Here is a 13,635-nt window from a genome sequence, read left to right as displayed (position 1 = left end):
GCCCTGTCCAAACCCCAAGCAGTCAATCAAGCCTCCTGCACAGTGCAACAGCTCACTTGAGTGACAACTAATTCCTTTAGGTGGGACCCAAGGGACCAAAAAGAGCACTTAAAGAGATGTACACACACTCTTACCTGGGTCAATGTTCACATTAACTTTAAAATGGGGATCAGAGCCAGTTCTCTGAATCGCACACCAGTAAATGCCGGCATCGCTTATCCTCAGGTCCTCCATGGTCACTGTGACGATGAAGTCTGTCTGGTCGTCCCTGATGGACATACGGTCCTTCTTCACCAACTGCTTTGATGCATCGGTTTTAATGAGGATCTTACATGAACTCCAATCAGCTCCTCGGCACCAGTACTTCTTGTAATCCTTCCAGGATGAGTCATAAGGACACCGCACAGTCAAGGAGCCCTGCTCCTGACCTCTCACCGTGTTTGGACCTGTGATTGGATCCTGAGCAGTGGAGCAGCCTGGAAAACACAAAACCACGGACCACTGATATCCCACTCCAAGGGCAGGGCATAGTGCCAGTTCCAAAAGCATGATTAATTGAATAGTGGTCAAGGGAGGGACACCCTATCTCCAAGACAGGTTGCCTGCTGTCCCTCAATAGCCTGCTGAGTCAGAAGAGCCAGGAGAATTCTTAAGAGAGAGAGAGAGAGAGAGAGAGAGAGAGAGAGAGAGAGAGAGAGAGAGAGAGAGAGAGATTGAGATTACAGCTCTCAAATTTAAAAAAATAAAAAGCCAGGCACTCAGGAGGTAGAGACCGTCAGATGTCTCCAAGTTCAAGGCCAGCCTGGTCTACATAGCAAGTGTCAGGACAGCCAGGGCTACACAGAGAGATCCTAGTGTGAGAAAGACCCTGGGTTCATCCTGAACATCTGCCCTCACCACATCCCATAAACAACATCCAGATGTGGTGCTGCCAGATGTGGCACTGCCAAGTGTGGTACTGCCAGGTGTGGTATGGCCAGGTGTGGTGCTGACAGGTGTGGTACTGCCAGGTGTGGTGCTGACAGGTGTGGTGCCACACACACACCTACTCCCAGCAGCCCAGAGGCTGAAGCAGGAGGATCATGAATTTGAAGCTAGCCTGGGCTACATAGTCAGACTGAGTCAAAAACCAATTACTCCCCTCCCCCACTTCTTTACACCCAACATGTATGCACATGTGTGTGCATGTATGGGGTAGGAGTGGGAGCACATGTATGTTTGACGCAGGAATCTGAGTTAATGCGCAGACAGCAGAGGAAGGCATGAGTGTCTCGGTCTATCACTTTTTGCCTTATCCTTTTTTCAAGATTTATTTTTATTTCATATGTATGGGTGTTTGCCTGTTTCTATGTCTGTGTACCACATGAATGCCTGGTGCCTTCAGAGGTCAGGAGAGGGTGTCAGGTCCCCTGGAACTAGAGTTTCAGACAGTTGTGAGCCACCACGTGGGTGCTGGGAATTGAACCTGGGTCCTCTGGAAGGGCAGACAGTGCTCTTAACTGCTGAGCCATCTCTCCAGCCCGAGAGTTTTTTCTTTTGCCAGCGTGAAGAGCTATCCCACACCACTGACAGTTGCTTCCCTTGGTACCTGTCTCCCTGCCCCCTCCCCACTAACACTAATCTACTTCTCGGCCCATGGACTCACCTACTCTGGACATTTCACATGAAATGCATCGTACAGTATACGGTGGTACCTGGCTTCTCCCCCGGCATCGTGGTTCTGAAGTCCACCCATTTTATAGCCCGTGTCACTGGAACTTCAATCTAGTTTTAACAGAGTAATGTTCCACTGTATGGGTATGCCATGTTTATTTAACCATGCGCCATGTGGGCCAGGCATTTAGATCATTCCCACCTTCTAGAGATTTCCAATACTATTATCATGTCCATTTGTATTCTTAGCGTTTACATGGGTGTGGGTTTGCAGTTCATTTTGGTCAAGTGGCAATACCATATCTAACATTCTGAAGAACCATCAAATTGTTTTCCAGAGTGGTCTCGCCGTTGTACATGTCTGAGCACCCACATCAGGCAGCTCTCAACAGCCTGCAACTCCAGCTCCAGGGGAATCCAACACGCTCTTCTGGCCGCCTCTGACACCTGCACACATGCTCTCTCTCTCTCTCTCTCTCTCTCTCTCTCTCTCTCTCTCTCTCTCTCTCTCTCTCTCTCTCTCTCTCTCTCACACACACACACACACACACACACACACACACACACACACATTTTAAAGAAAAAAACCTTAATTGTTCAGTTCTGGAAAGGCAGGAAGACGGGAAGAGCAATGTTCAAAATTACTACTCTAATGGATACATTCATTAATGGAGACACTCATTAATGGATACATTCATTCATGCAGCTACTATTTGCTATTTGTCTAATTCGTACCCACTATGGTTTTAGGAACAAAAGTCTCTGTCCTCTGGGAGCTTCCATTCTACTAAGATGAGGGAGTGAGGCACAGACCATGGGGACAACACAAGGGACCCACTGTTTTGTTTTTGTGTTTGTCTTCTTTTTGAAGCAGAGTCTCATGTAACTCAAGCCTTGGACTCTGTAGAATGATCTAGAATGATCTCTAGATGATCTAGAAAAGCTCTAGAATGATCTAGAACTCCCACTCCCTTTGTCTATGCCTCCTGAGTGGAGTGAGCCAGACCCTGGCAGGAACAGCAGTTTTAATTAAGATCCTCCATGAAGTCCACAGTGAGAAATGAAGACATGGAGGAGGTGAGGATCCTGGGACCACAGAGGGAAGAGCATTCAGAGCAAAGGGACAGAAAGCCCTGAGACCAAGCAAACCTATGTGTTCAAAGCCATGTGCGGAAGGGAGTTGAACCAGGCAAGGAAGCAAATGGGAAAAGAGGGGACCAGGGGTGCTATGCAGAAAGGAATCAGGTGGTGAGCACCTTGTAAGCAAGGACTTGGGATTTTAATTCAGTCGGGGAGAAGTCATGGAGACGGATGCCCCCCAGGTTTGGCCTGAGCAATACCAAAATATGGAGCTGCCAAACACTAAAACGGGAAAACTCAGGGAAGAGAATGATCTGGGAAGATTTCACCAAGCCATTTAAAATCTCTTTCTTCCTTTCTTTTATTCTTTCTTCATAAGTCAGGGTCTCACTATGCCTAATTTTTTTCTTTTTTTTTTAATGTGTATATGTGTGTGAGTATGGGCTTATGGGTATGTGCATGTGACTACAAGTTCCCGTGGAATCCAAAAAGAGCATCAGATCCCCTGGAGCTGGAGTTACAGATAGTTGTGAGAAACCCAACACTGGGTGCTAGGAATCGAACTTGGGTCCTCTGAGAAAGAAGCAGGCCTTCTTAACTGCTGAGCCATTGCTCCAGGCCCCACATTTGAAATGTCAATGTCTAAATACGAAAGCTGTGTACACACCTAGCTATAAGATTCTAGAGTCCTGGGAAATGTCTGCACTAGGGGTATGAAATTGAAAGCCTTTTGCTTTTATTGAAAACCAAGAGGAGAATCCCAATGGCACAGTGGAAACCACGAGATTATAAAAAAAAGAAAACCCCCTTCTGCGGTCTGCAAGCCCTAGAGCGGTTCTCAACCTTCCTAATGCTGTGACCCTTTAATACAGTTCCTCATGTTGTGGTGAATCCCAACCATAAAATTATTTTCATTGCTACTTCATAAGTGTAATATTGCTACTATTATGAATCATAATGTAATGTAAATATTTTTGAAGTTAGAGGTTTGTCAGTGGGGTCGCAACCCACAGGTTGAGAACTGCTTCGCTAGAGTAACTGAATATCCATTTATACTGCAGTACTGTCCACAATAACCAGGCTATGGACCATTGACAGAGGAATAGATAGATACACACACGATTGTGTCAGCGAGAAAATGCATTGAACTGGAGATGAGCATGTTAAAGAGAATAAGCCGGATTCAGAAAGACAAATATCACGTTTTCTCTCATATGCAAAAATCTAGACTTTTTTAACAAAATAAGAATGAAAGTAGAAGAGAGCTGTTTAGGAAGGGGAAATCAGTAGAAAATGGGGGGAGAAGACAAGAGAAAACATTGATCCAAGTGCATGACATATACACATGAAAAAAATGACATGACGAACCCATTATTTTGTGCAATTTATTTCAAGATGGAGTCTCACGGCACATCCCTGACCAGCCTGGAACCTGTTGTGTAGACCAGGCTGGCCTTAAACTCACAGAGCTCTGCCTGCCTCTGTCTTCCAAATGAGGAGATTAAATGTGTACACCACCACACCCAGAACTGTATCATCATGTTCAACAGTAAATTCTCTTTCTGTGAAATCAAAACTGTATCCATCCACTTACAGCTACATCAGATCAAGTGTGATGGCGCATACCTATAACCCCAACACAAGAAAACCCGCTTCTGCACTCTAACTCGGCATTCACTAGAGCAGTGGTTCTCAACCTTCCTGACACTGTGGCCTTTTAATACAGATCCTCATGTTGTCCTGACCCCCAACTATGAAATTATTTTTGTTGCTACTTCCTAACTGTAATATTGCTACTGTTATAAATCGTAGTGTAAATATTCTTAGAGATAGAGGCTGAGGCAGGAAGATCACTAGCTAGAGGGCCAGCCTTGGCTACACAGGAAGCACCCCATCACAAACCACAAGAAACACAGAAGCAAGCTGCTGTCAGCCCTCTGCCTTAGGCTAGTCTCTCATCTGCTCTCACCTCTCAGTCCCTCAGCCTCTTCTGTTATTTCTGTCCCAGCTGCTGTCAATCACCCTCCATCAGTTTTGTATAGCAGATCCCTCTTGTTTCCTTCAGCGACCTACTCCCGTCTTCCCCAAAGCCTTCCCTTGAGGGAGCACATTCACAAGATGTCCACCCAACTCCATCAGGTATTTTCCTGAGCAACCAGGGCTCTCCTGTCTTTCCAAGACTAGTGGGGCCCATCAGAGTGTCTGTCTTAAATACGATCAGCCCTGCAGCGGCCTGAAATTGTGCCTGGGACTGGGTTTAAGAGCTCAATGTCTCTGCCACGAAGGCACCACAACAATGGGGTAGTAAATAAATGACCCTTCTTTGCTGGTCTCCCTGGTTCCTTAGAAAGCTACTTTCTCTGGTTGCCGAAGTAGTCACCCAAAATACAAGTCTGTGTGCTCACCTGAGATCCAGAAGAGGACAGGGACCAGCAGTACCAGGTGCATCTTCTCACACCCGTTCACCTTGGTGGAGCCTGTGGGCAAGGACAGGCTACATGCTCCACCCCGGTGTCTCCTGGGCCCCTGATTTCCCTCTCTCGCGCCGGCACTTCCTCCTTTAGCCACTTCCCACTGGTAAATTTAAAAAAAAAAAAAAGAGGAAGGAGGTAGAGTGAGTGAAATGTAATGCAAGAAGTCGGTTTTGAGAAACACCATCCTGCCCAGAGCCAGAGTGACTTCTCCGAGAACACAACCGGGGGCCTCCTACTCTGTATATATAGATCCGGTGACTCGGGATCACTTCGGCTATAGCCAGAGTAGCTGGAGCCCAGAAGGCTTTCAAAGGTTCCATAGGCAGAAGGGGATCAGCAGAGAGATTCTAAAACAGAAACTGGAGTGGGGAGACAGGAGGAAGCTCAGGGGATGTCAAAACCCAGCTTCATCATTGAGGAACAGCTGTAACCCAGAACTCAGAGGCAGGAACAGGGGGGATTGAAAGTTTGACAAGAACCCGAGCTACACAGTAAGTTCAAGGCTAGCCTGGGCTACATAGTGACACCTGTCTAAAAAGAGGGAGGGAGGTATTTATTGTTCAGTGGCAGAGCTCTTGCCTAACATAAGCAAGGCCTTGGGTTTGATCCTCAATGCCCCTCCCCCACAAACTCACAGAGAGAGGGACTCAGGTAATTGGATATATGCACAGGGATCTACCTGCCCAATGGCAAGAGGGGGCTCTGCTTTGAGAACACACTGGCCAATCTGTCCCAGCCTGCTGGGTAAGAGCTAGGTCAACCCGAATTCCCTAGAACTTTAGTGAATACCCTGGAGCTACCCCACCCCCAAAGAAACCAGTTTGCTATTCATAACTTCTGTGTTTCTCTTTTTGTGTGTAATTTATTTATTTGTTTGTATTTATTTATTTTTATGCGCATTGGTGTTTGGCCTGCATACATGTCTGTGTGAGGGTGTCGGATCCACTGCAACTAGAGTTACAGACAGCTATGAGCTGCCATGTGGGTGGTAGGACTTGAACCAGAGTCCTCTGGGAGAGCAGCCAGTGCTCTTAACCACTGAGCCATCTCTCCAGCCCTGCTATTCCTAACTTCTAACCCTTGCTCCCACACCCTCCTCACAATATCCATTTGTCCAAATACAAAAGGAATGAAGGCCAGCCTTCATGGTCTCACTCTTCAATCTGACATCACGTCCCCTCCATCTCACACACAGCCCTTTCCAGCAAGCCCTTAGGGTGGAGTTACTTTTGGTAGGTGCCACACACAGCCTCTGACATCTCGACTTTACAGTGCCCTCAAGCCCTGGTCAGGCTAACCAGAATGGAGGAGGCATGTGGGAGGGTTGTTTACTCTGAAAACACCAGCCACTGATAAGCTGCCTTTCCAGGATGTGGCCAGGGATAGCCACTTACTTTACATGTTTCTGGACCATAAAGAAAAGCCAACAAGGGCTTGGGAGACTCACTCACCACTATTGATTAAACGGGTCTCTGACCAGGGCATGGCATCAGAGATAGACATCCTCTGCAACGCGCATAGGGGAGTGCCTTTCAGGGACGTGATGAACAGGCTGGGGGCACCCTGAAAATCAAGGGGTGGGTTCATGGAGGCTTCAGGAGCTATTTTTCCTTTTGGGGCAGAGGAAGAAAAACAAAAAACAAAAAAGCCAGAGCTGGCTGTCAGGAGCCTATGGCCAGACCCTCTGACCCTGGCCCTCTCAGACTGGCCCATCCAAGATGGGGGCGGGCCTTTGAATCAAGAACACAACATCCAGGCGGTTGTGAGTGATAAGGAGACTGCCCCTTAAACAAGGACCTCTGTGGGTTCTGAGAGAATCAGGATATTCAGGAGCCTCCTGTCCTCAAAGACCCATTAGAGGCTCCAGACCTGGCTTGGTTATTGATTTCGGCATAACTCAGTTACCTCCATATCCCCATTGGTGAGGCAGGGAATTGAAGCTATTCATGGTGGTACATGCCTGAGGATCAGGAGTTCAAGGCCAGCCTCAACTACATAGTAAGTTCCAGGCTAGACATGAGTTCCTATAGAACAGACCATTGAAGATTCTCCCTGCCCTAAAGCATTATGTTTACAAGATGTGTGTTAATGTGGGCACACACACACACACACACATGTGCATGCGTACACGCGCACACACACACACACACACACTTTGTGTGTAATATTGTTTGTGGAGGAAGCTGTGTATACACGTGTATTGTCTGTATGTGATATGTAACGATATGTTATGTGTACATGTGTCTATCTATGTGTATGTGTCTATGTGTTCTTGTGCATCTGTGTGTTGTCCATAGGGGTCTCCGGGTTATAAGGACAGACATTTGCCCTCTTGATCCCTTTGGACTTGAAAACTACATACGATCTTTTTGGAATCACCCCATTCCAGACTGAAAGGACAACTCCTTAGTGCTGGACCTTTGCCATTAGCACGAGGTCCAAATGGCACCCCTCCCACTCTAGAAGTTCCACAAGAAGCGTACTGCAGGGCCGGCCAGGCGGCTCAGTGAGTGAAGGCACTTGCCACCAAGCCTGAGGACCTGAGTTCAATTCCTAAGACCCATATGGTAGCAGGAGACAGGCTGATTCCTGCAGACTATCTTATGACCTACACACACACACACACACACACACACACACACACACACACACACACACACACAAACATGCACACACTGTGGCACACACACTGCCCCAGTTCCTCCCACAATGCACCAAACAAACAAACAAATAAAAATAATAACTTTAAAAGAAAAAAGTGTACTATGAAGACTAACAGCCAAAGACTAAGCCAGGTACAGATAGTTGCTGGAGAGATAGCTGAGCCTTAAAACCGCATGCTGCTCTTGCAGAGAGGACCCAGGTTCAGTTCCCAGCACCTACAGTAGGTAGCTCACAGCTGTCTGTAACAACTCAAGGGGATCTTATGCCCTCTGCTGGACTTCATGGGCACCTGCACTCACAGGCACTACCCATACCCAGGCATATACACATATACAAAATTTTAAAAAGGGGCTAGAGGAATGGGTCGGTATTTAAAAGGGCATAGTGCTCTTGCAGAAGACCTGAGTTTGGATCCCAGTATCCATTTCAGACAGCTCGCAATCATCTGTTGCTCCAGCCCCAGGGGGTCTGATGCGCTCCTCTAGCCTTCACAGGCACACACATGTGGCAGGCACACACATACACACTCACAAAAAATATAATAATAAATCTTTTTTTAAAACTGGTAGAATTGAAAATAACCCACAAAATTAAATCTCTTGGTGATGAGAAGAGACTGTCAGCCACACTTTCTTGAACTTTCTCCCCAAACGCTGACCCTGCCATCAGGGCTGGGGTTCCCTGCCCTCCTGTTCCCCTTCTCAGCTGCACTTAGTAGGGCTTCTGGAGCTTTGTCTTGTAGGCAGTGAAGCTGGATTGTCACACCCCTAGCTGGAAGGGGCTCCTTTCAAGACCCCATGCCAAATTTAGTATTAATAATTTGGAAACCTTTTTCTTCAGAGGGGCCCAGCATTGCATCAGCTTCAGGCCTGAAGTGGATCTATAGTGATTCACATCCTCTTACCTCAGAGCTTTTCTCTCTAAAGAGAGAGTCTGTTTCCCCTTAAACCTACAGCAGACTCATGACCTGTTTCGCCTACTCTGATACAGCAGAAGTGGGGTGTGCGGGGTCCCAGCTTAGGGCCCCCATATTTCCTCCTGCACTTCCTGCTTCTGCCAGGAGCCCATTGGCCTGCTGGGTGGGCACCAGAGACAAACAGAGAAGAGCTGAGATGCCCTGGCTACCAGCCAGCAGACCCTAGACATACCAGGGATCCTAGATGAGGGCAGAATGGTCACCCTGACCAAGTTCTGACGCAAATTGTGCCCTTGAGTTTGGAGTAGTTCACCGCAACGTTACAGTGCTGGGAGAGAAAAGTGAAGAGCCCCAGAAGCAAGACCTGCCCTTCTGCTCTACAGCTGTGGCTGTCCCTGGCTCCTCTGCACTCTTCTCTCTGTCTCCCTCACAGCGCTTGCGCACAGCTTCTCTTGACTTCCTGCAGATCCCATCTCACTATATCCTTAATGCTGTTCAGATCCCAGCCAGCCCTGGAACTGTGGAGCTCTTGTGGCTTCTGATTAAAAATAGTACCTTTGCCGGGTGGTGGTGGTGCACACCTTTAATCCCAGCACTCGGGAGGCAGAGGCAGGTGGATCTCTGTGAGTTCGAGGCCAGCCTGGACTACCAAGTGAGTTCCAGGAAAGGCGCAAAGCTACACAGAGAAACCCTGTCTCGAAAAACCAAAAAAAAAAAAAAAAAAAAAAAAAAAATAGTACCTTTGCCTAGATGACTCAAGTTTAAGAGCACAGACTGAACAACCATCTGTAACTCCAGTTCCAGGCGATTTAACACCCTTTTCTGGCTCCCACATGTAGGTGCACACATGGGCACAACCCGCAAACAGATACACATATACGTGTAATTAAAAATAAAATAAAAACTCCAAAATAGTATATTTGTCTAACTTAATAAAGTAAGACACACTCATTTTAGGAAATAGAGAAGACAGCAGGAAGGACGAATTTAATTTGCACCTAATCTCGGCACCATGAGAGATCACTTTTAATATTGAGGTTTGTATTTCACTCATCTAATCTCTTGCAGACAGAAATGAATTGCCTGTCCCAGAAATCAGATGGGCACACCGATGTAAAGCTCACACCACCCAACATGCTATTATCTGTTGTGAGGAAAACTGTCGTATGCAACAAGAATCATCATAAAGGGAAACACTGACTGGCTTTAACACTCTAAGGGCCTTGAACTGTGCTACATGATGGAAATGATGCCTGGCCCTGAGATGCTCCATGCAGCACCCAAGGATTGGTCCTAGCCATACGTCTATCCTGCCATGATGGACTCTTATCCCTCTGGAACCACAAGCCCAAATAAACCCTCTCTTCTATGAGTTGCTTTGATCCTGATGTTTTATCACAGCCATAGAAAAGTAATTAATACACACAGCAAGTGCTTTTGTCTGCTGAATCATCTACTATGCATACTCTAGGGTTTGTTTCCCTAGTACCTCCTTGATGAGTTATTTGTTCTAATGAATGTTACTGTGAAGCCCCTTTATCACACACATCTTGGTGTACTTCTGCAAAGAGAGCCAGAAGAATTTGCATGGGTAACTTTGATATTGTCAATTGCTCTCCAATAGTTTGCCTGCTCCCACTATGAAAGCCCACTCCCTAAACATGAGCCGGAGTCAACCATTCTCAAACTACTGTACATCATGTTGTCTGCCAGACTCCTCTAGCACTGCACAAACAGTGTTTAGCTAGCTTTTCATTATTGTGCTTAAAATGCCTGAATAACATAAAGGAATAAGGAATTGCTCTGGCTCATGGTTTGGGAAAGTTGAGTCCAAGGCCACTTGGTCACACATGCTTGGGCAGATCGGGTGGTGGGAACATGAAGCAGAGGCGTTCTGACCACCACATGGCCACCCAGGAAGCAGAGTCTGGGGAATACCAGGATCCCCCTGACTTTCTCCAAGTTCCCTCCCACTCCATCTGGGCTCTAACCCTGGGATGTACCACCCACATGCGGAGTGGGTCTTCCCAGCTCAGTTAATCCTCTCTGGAAATGCCCTCACAGGCACACCCAGACGTGTCCTTTAGAAATCCCCGGATGTCCTACTTCAGTCAAGTTGACAATAAGGATTAAACTTCATACAGGAGTTTGTTCTAAGAAACTGGCTTCTACGATTGTGGGGTCTGGTTAGTCCAAAGTCCAAAACAGTGAAAGCCTTCAAAGCCTGGACATTCTCAGGTGGGAGCGGAGGCTGCAGGTGTTTGTGTGTTTGTTTGTCAGGGTCACAGTGCAAACCCACTCAGACTCTGATTCACTATATGGCTCCAGTCTGCCCTCTAACCTGCAATCCTCCTGTGCCAGCCTTCTGAGGGCTGGCATTAGCAGTGTGCACCATCACACCTAGTCCACTAGGCTACAGTCTTGAAGTAAAATTTCTTTTTCCCCAAGGAAACCAGCTTCACTTTTAAAGTCTTTTCATTATGCAGCTGAAAACCACCCAAAGTATCAGACTTCAAGTCAGCTGTACGTAAGTGAGGGCCACATCAAAACTCCTTCACTACAGCCCTGCAGGTGAAGGGCTGCCACTCTACCACTGAGCCACAGCCCCAACCCCAGATGAACTGATCTTGGTGGTATCGAAACGTCTTGTCTGGCTAAGGAGATCATTTAAAGCCATCTTAGGAGCAAAGAGGGCCACCCATTACCTAGTTTCTCAATATTGCTGCTGAGTAACGGCGTCCAGGAGAGCAGCAGGGTTGTGCCGGGGCCCAGGGAGGCCTCCACTGCACTGGGATTTACTGTGGGGCTCAGGAACTAGCAAAAAAGCTTTGCATCTCTTGCAAAAAGGCTGTTGTTCACTCTGTCACTGAGGATGACTCTTAGTGTCACATGTCTGGGGAAAATGGTCATTGGTCAAATAGACTTTGTCATACAGATACTACAGAAACCCACAGTTCCCCATTCTGTCTTGACACTCAGGAAGGTAAAACTAAACGTAATGCTTGAATGCAGGGATGGCTCTGACTCTGGGTCCGTCTCTTCTCCCTCACCCCCTGTGACTTTTCTCAGACACTGCTTTAAGCACCCTTTGGCACATGTGGGTCTGTTATAAACTACCTCAGATCCCCTTTGTGAATGGTAGACACAAAGGCACACACACTGAAATGACTTAAGAAAAGCAGGGCTGGAGAAATGGCTCAGAGGTTAAGAGCACTGGCTGCTCTTCTGGAGGTCCTGAGTTCAATTCCCAGCACCCACATGGTGGCTCACACCCAACTATAATGGGATCTGATGCTCTCTTCTGGCAGAACACTGTATACATAATAAATGAATAAATCTTAAAAAAGAAGGAAAGAGCCGGGCGGTGGTGGCGCACGCCTTTAATCCCAGCACTCGGGAGGCAGAGCCAGGCGGATCTCTGTGAGTTCGAGGCCAGCCTGGGCTACCAAGTGAGTCCCAGGAAAGGCGCAAAGCTACACAGAGAAACCCTGTCTCGAAAAACCAAAAAAAAAAAAAAAAAAAAAAAAAAGAAGGAAAGAAAAGCAACCCAGCCAGGCATGGTGGTGTACACCTGCAACTCCAGAGCTTAGATGGTGGAGGAAGAAAGATTAGGAATTGAAAGCCACCTGAGATGCCTGTGAAACTTTCTCAAAGCAGAAGAGGAGGAAGAGGGGAGGAAATGCAGACAGAGGTTTGGGTCCAACCAGGATTCATTAACTTTTTTTTTTCATTATTTAGGGTAGTATGTGTGTATGAGCATGACGTGTGTATGTGTGTGTGTGTGTGTGTGTGTGTGTGTGTGTGTGTGTGTGTGTGTGAGAGAGAGAGAGAGAGAGAGAGAGAGAGTGTGTTCAGTCAGCTCTCTTTCCACCTTTTCATGGGTTCCAAGGATCAGCTTGCTTTCTCAGACTTGCAAGGCGAACACTTCACCACTCAGCCATCTTGCTGGTCCAACTTCATTAACTTAATTAATACATTTTTAAAAATTAATTTTTCTAGAAAAGAGAAATTGCAGTAAAATCTTTGGACAGCCAGATGATGGTGGCTCACACCTTTAATCCCAGCACTCAGGAGGCAAAGGCAGGCGGATTTCTGTGAGTTCGAGGCCAACAGAGAGAGTTCCAGGACAGGCTCCAAAGCTACACAGAGAAACCCTGTCTTGAAAAAAAATTTGGACAATAAGGGCCGAAGAGATGGCTCAGCTGATAAAGGGGTCTGCAGCCAAGCCCAACACCCTGAGTTCAACCCCAGGGAACAACAAGGTGGAAGAAGGCAGCACCTACCAGTTGCTCTATGACCTCCACACACACATAAATAGATAACAAAGGTAATAACTTTTTAATCTAGACAATAGACAGGTCTAAGGAAGGTTGTGGATTTAAAGGAAAGTAGTCAACAAGGCTTGTCGTTGACCACTCAGAGCTCTCTATGATTGCCCAGATTAAAAACAAAACTTAACAACCAGGCCAGAAACCAAACAAGATCAGCACATCTGTCACCCCAGCACTCAGGATGTGGAGCCAGGAGAACCCCTAAAAGCCTGGGCTACATAATGAGTTGTAAGACAGAGCTACATAAGGAGACACTTTAAAAAAAAAAACCCTAAGAACCTCTCAGCACAACTGTCAATATATCCTTTTTAGAATTTATTTATTTTATTTTATTTTATGTGTATGAGTCTGCATGTTTATGTGTGCAGCACATGCATGCCTGGTGCCCATGGAGATCAGAAAAGGGCATCAGATCCTCTGGAACTAGAGTTGTGGATGGTTGTGAGCTGCCATGTTGGATGCTGGGAAGCATCCTCTGCAAGGGTAATAAGTGCTCTTAGTTGTTGAGCCAGGTTTC

The 13,635-nt window shown here is 46.8% G+C and overlaps 2 protein-coding genes across 5 annotated transcripts in view; one reads left to right on the top strand and one right to left on the bottom strand.

Annotated features, from left to right (window-relative positions):
- Cd300lf (CD300 molecule like family member f) overlaps positions 1-5,268 on the bottom strand; it is a 15,319-nt gene extending 10,051 nt beyond the window's left edge. For all 3 annotated transcript variants that reach the window (XM_052757004.1, XM_052757005.1, XM_052757006.1), the window contains exons 1-2: positions 5,139-5,268; positions 135-476 (exon numbers count right to left, since the gene is read on the bottom strand). In XM_052757004.1, the coding sequence (XP_052612964.1) occupies positions 135-476; positions 5,139-5,181 (385 nt within the window). In that variant the 5' untranslated portion in view covers positions 5,182-5,268. The remainder of the gene's footprint in view (positions 1-134; positions 477-5,138) is intronic.
- The window catches only part of Rab37 (RAB37, member RAS oncogene family), a 66,639-nt gene that overhangs the window by 35,350 nt on the left and 17,654 nt on the right, over positions 1-13,635 (top strand). The window lies entirely within an intron of this gene.

This window comes from Peromyscus californicus, unplaced genomic scaffold, assembly GCF_007827085.1.
Source record: "Peromyscus californicus insignis strain IS unplaced genomic scaffold, ASM782708v3 Scaffold_3__1_contigs__length_106647218, whole genome shotgun sequence".
Classification (NCBI taxonomy): Eukaryota; Metazoa; Chordata; class Mammalia; order Rodentia; family Cricetidae; genus Peromyscus; species Peromyscus californicus.
This window is presented reverse-complemented; position numbering and strand designations above follow the sequence as displayed.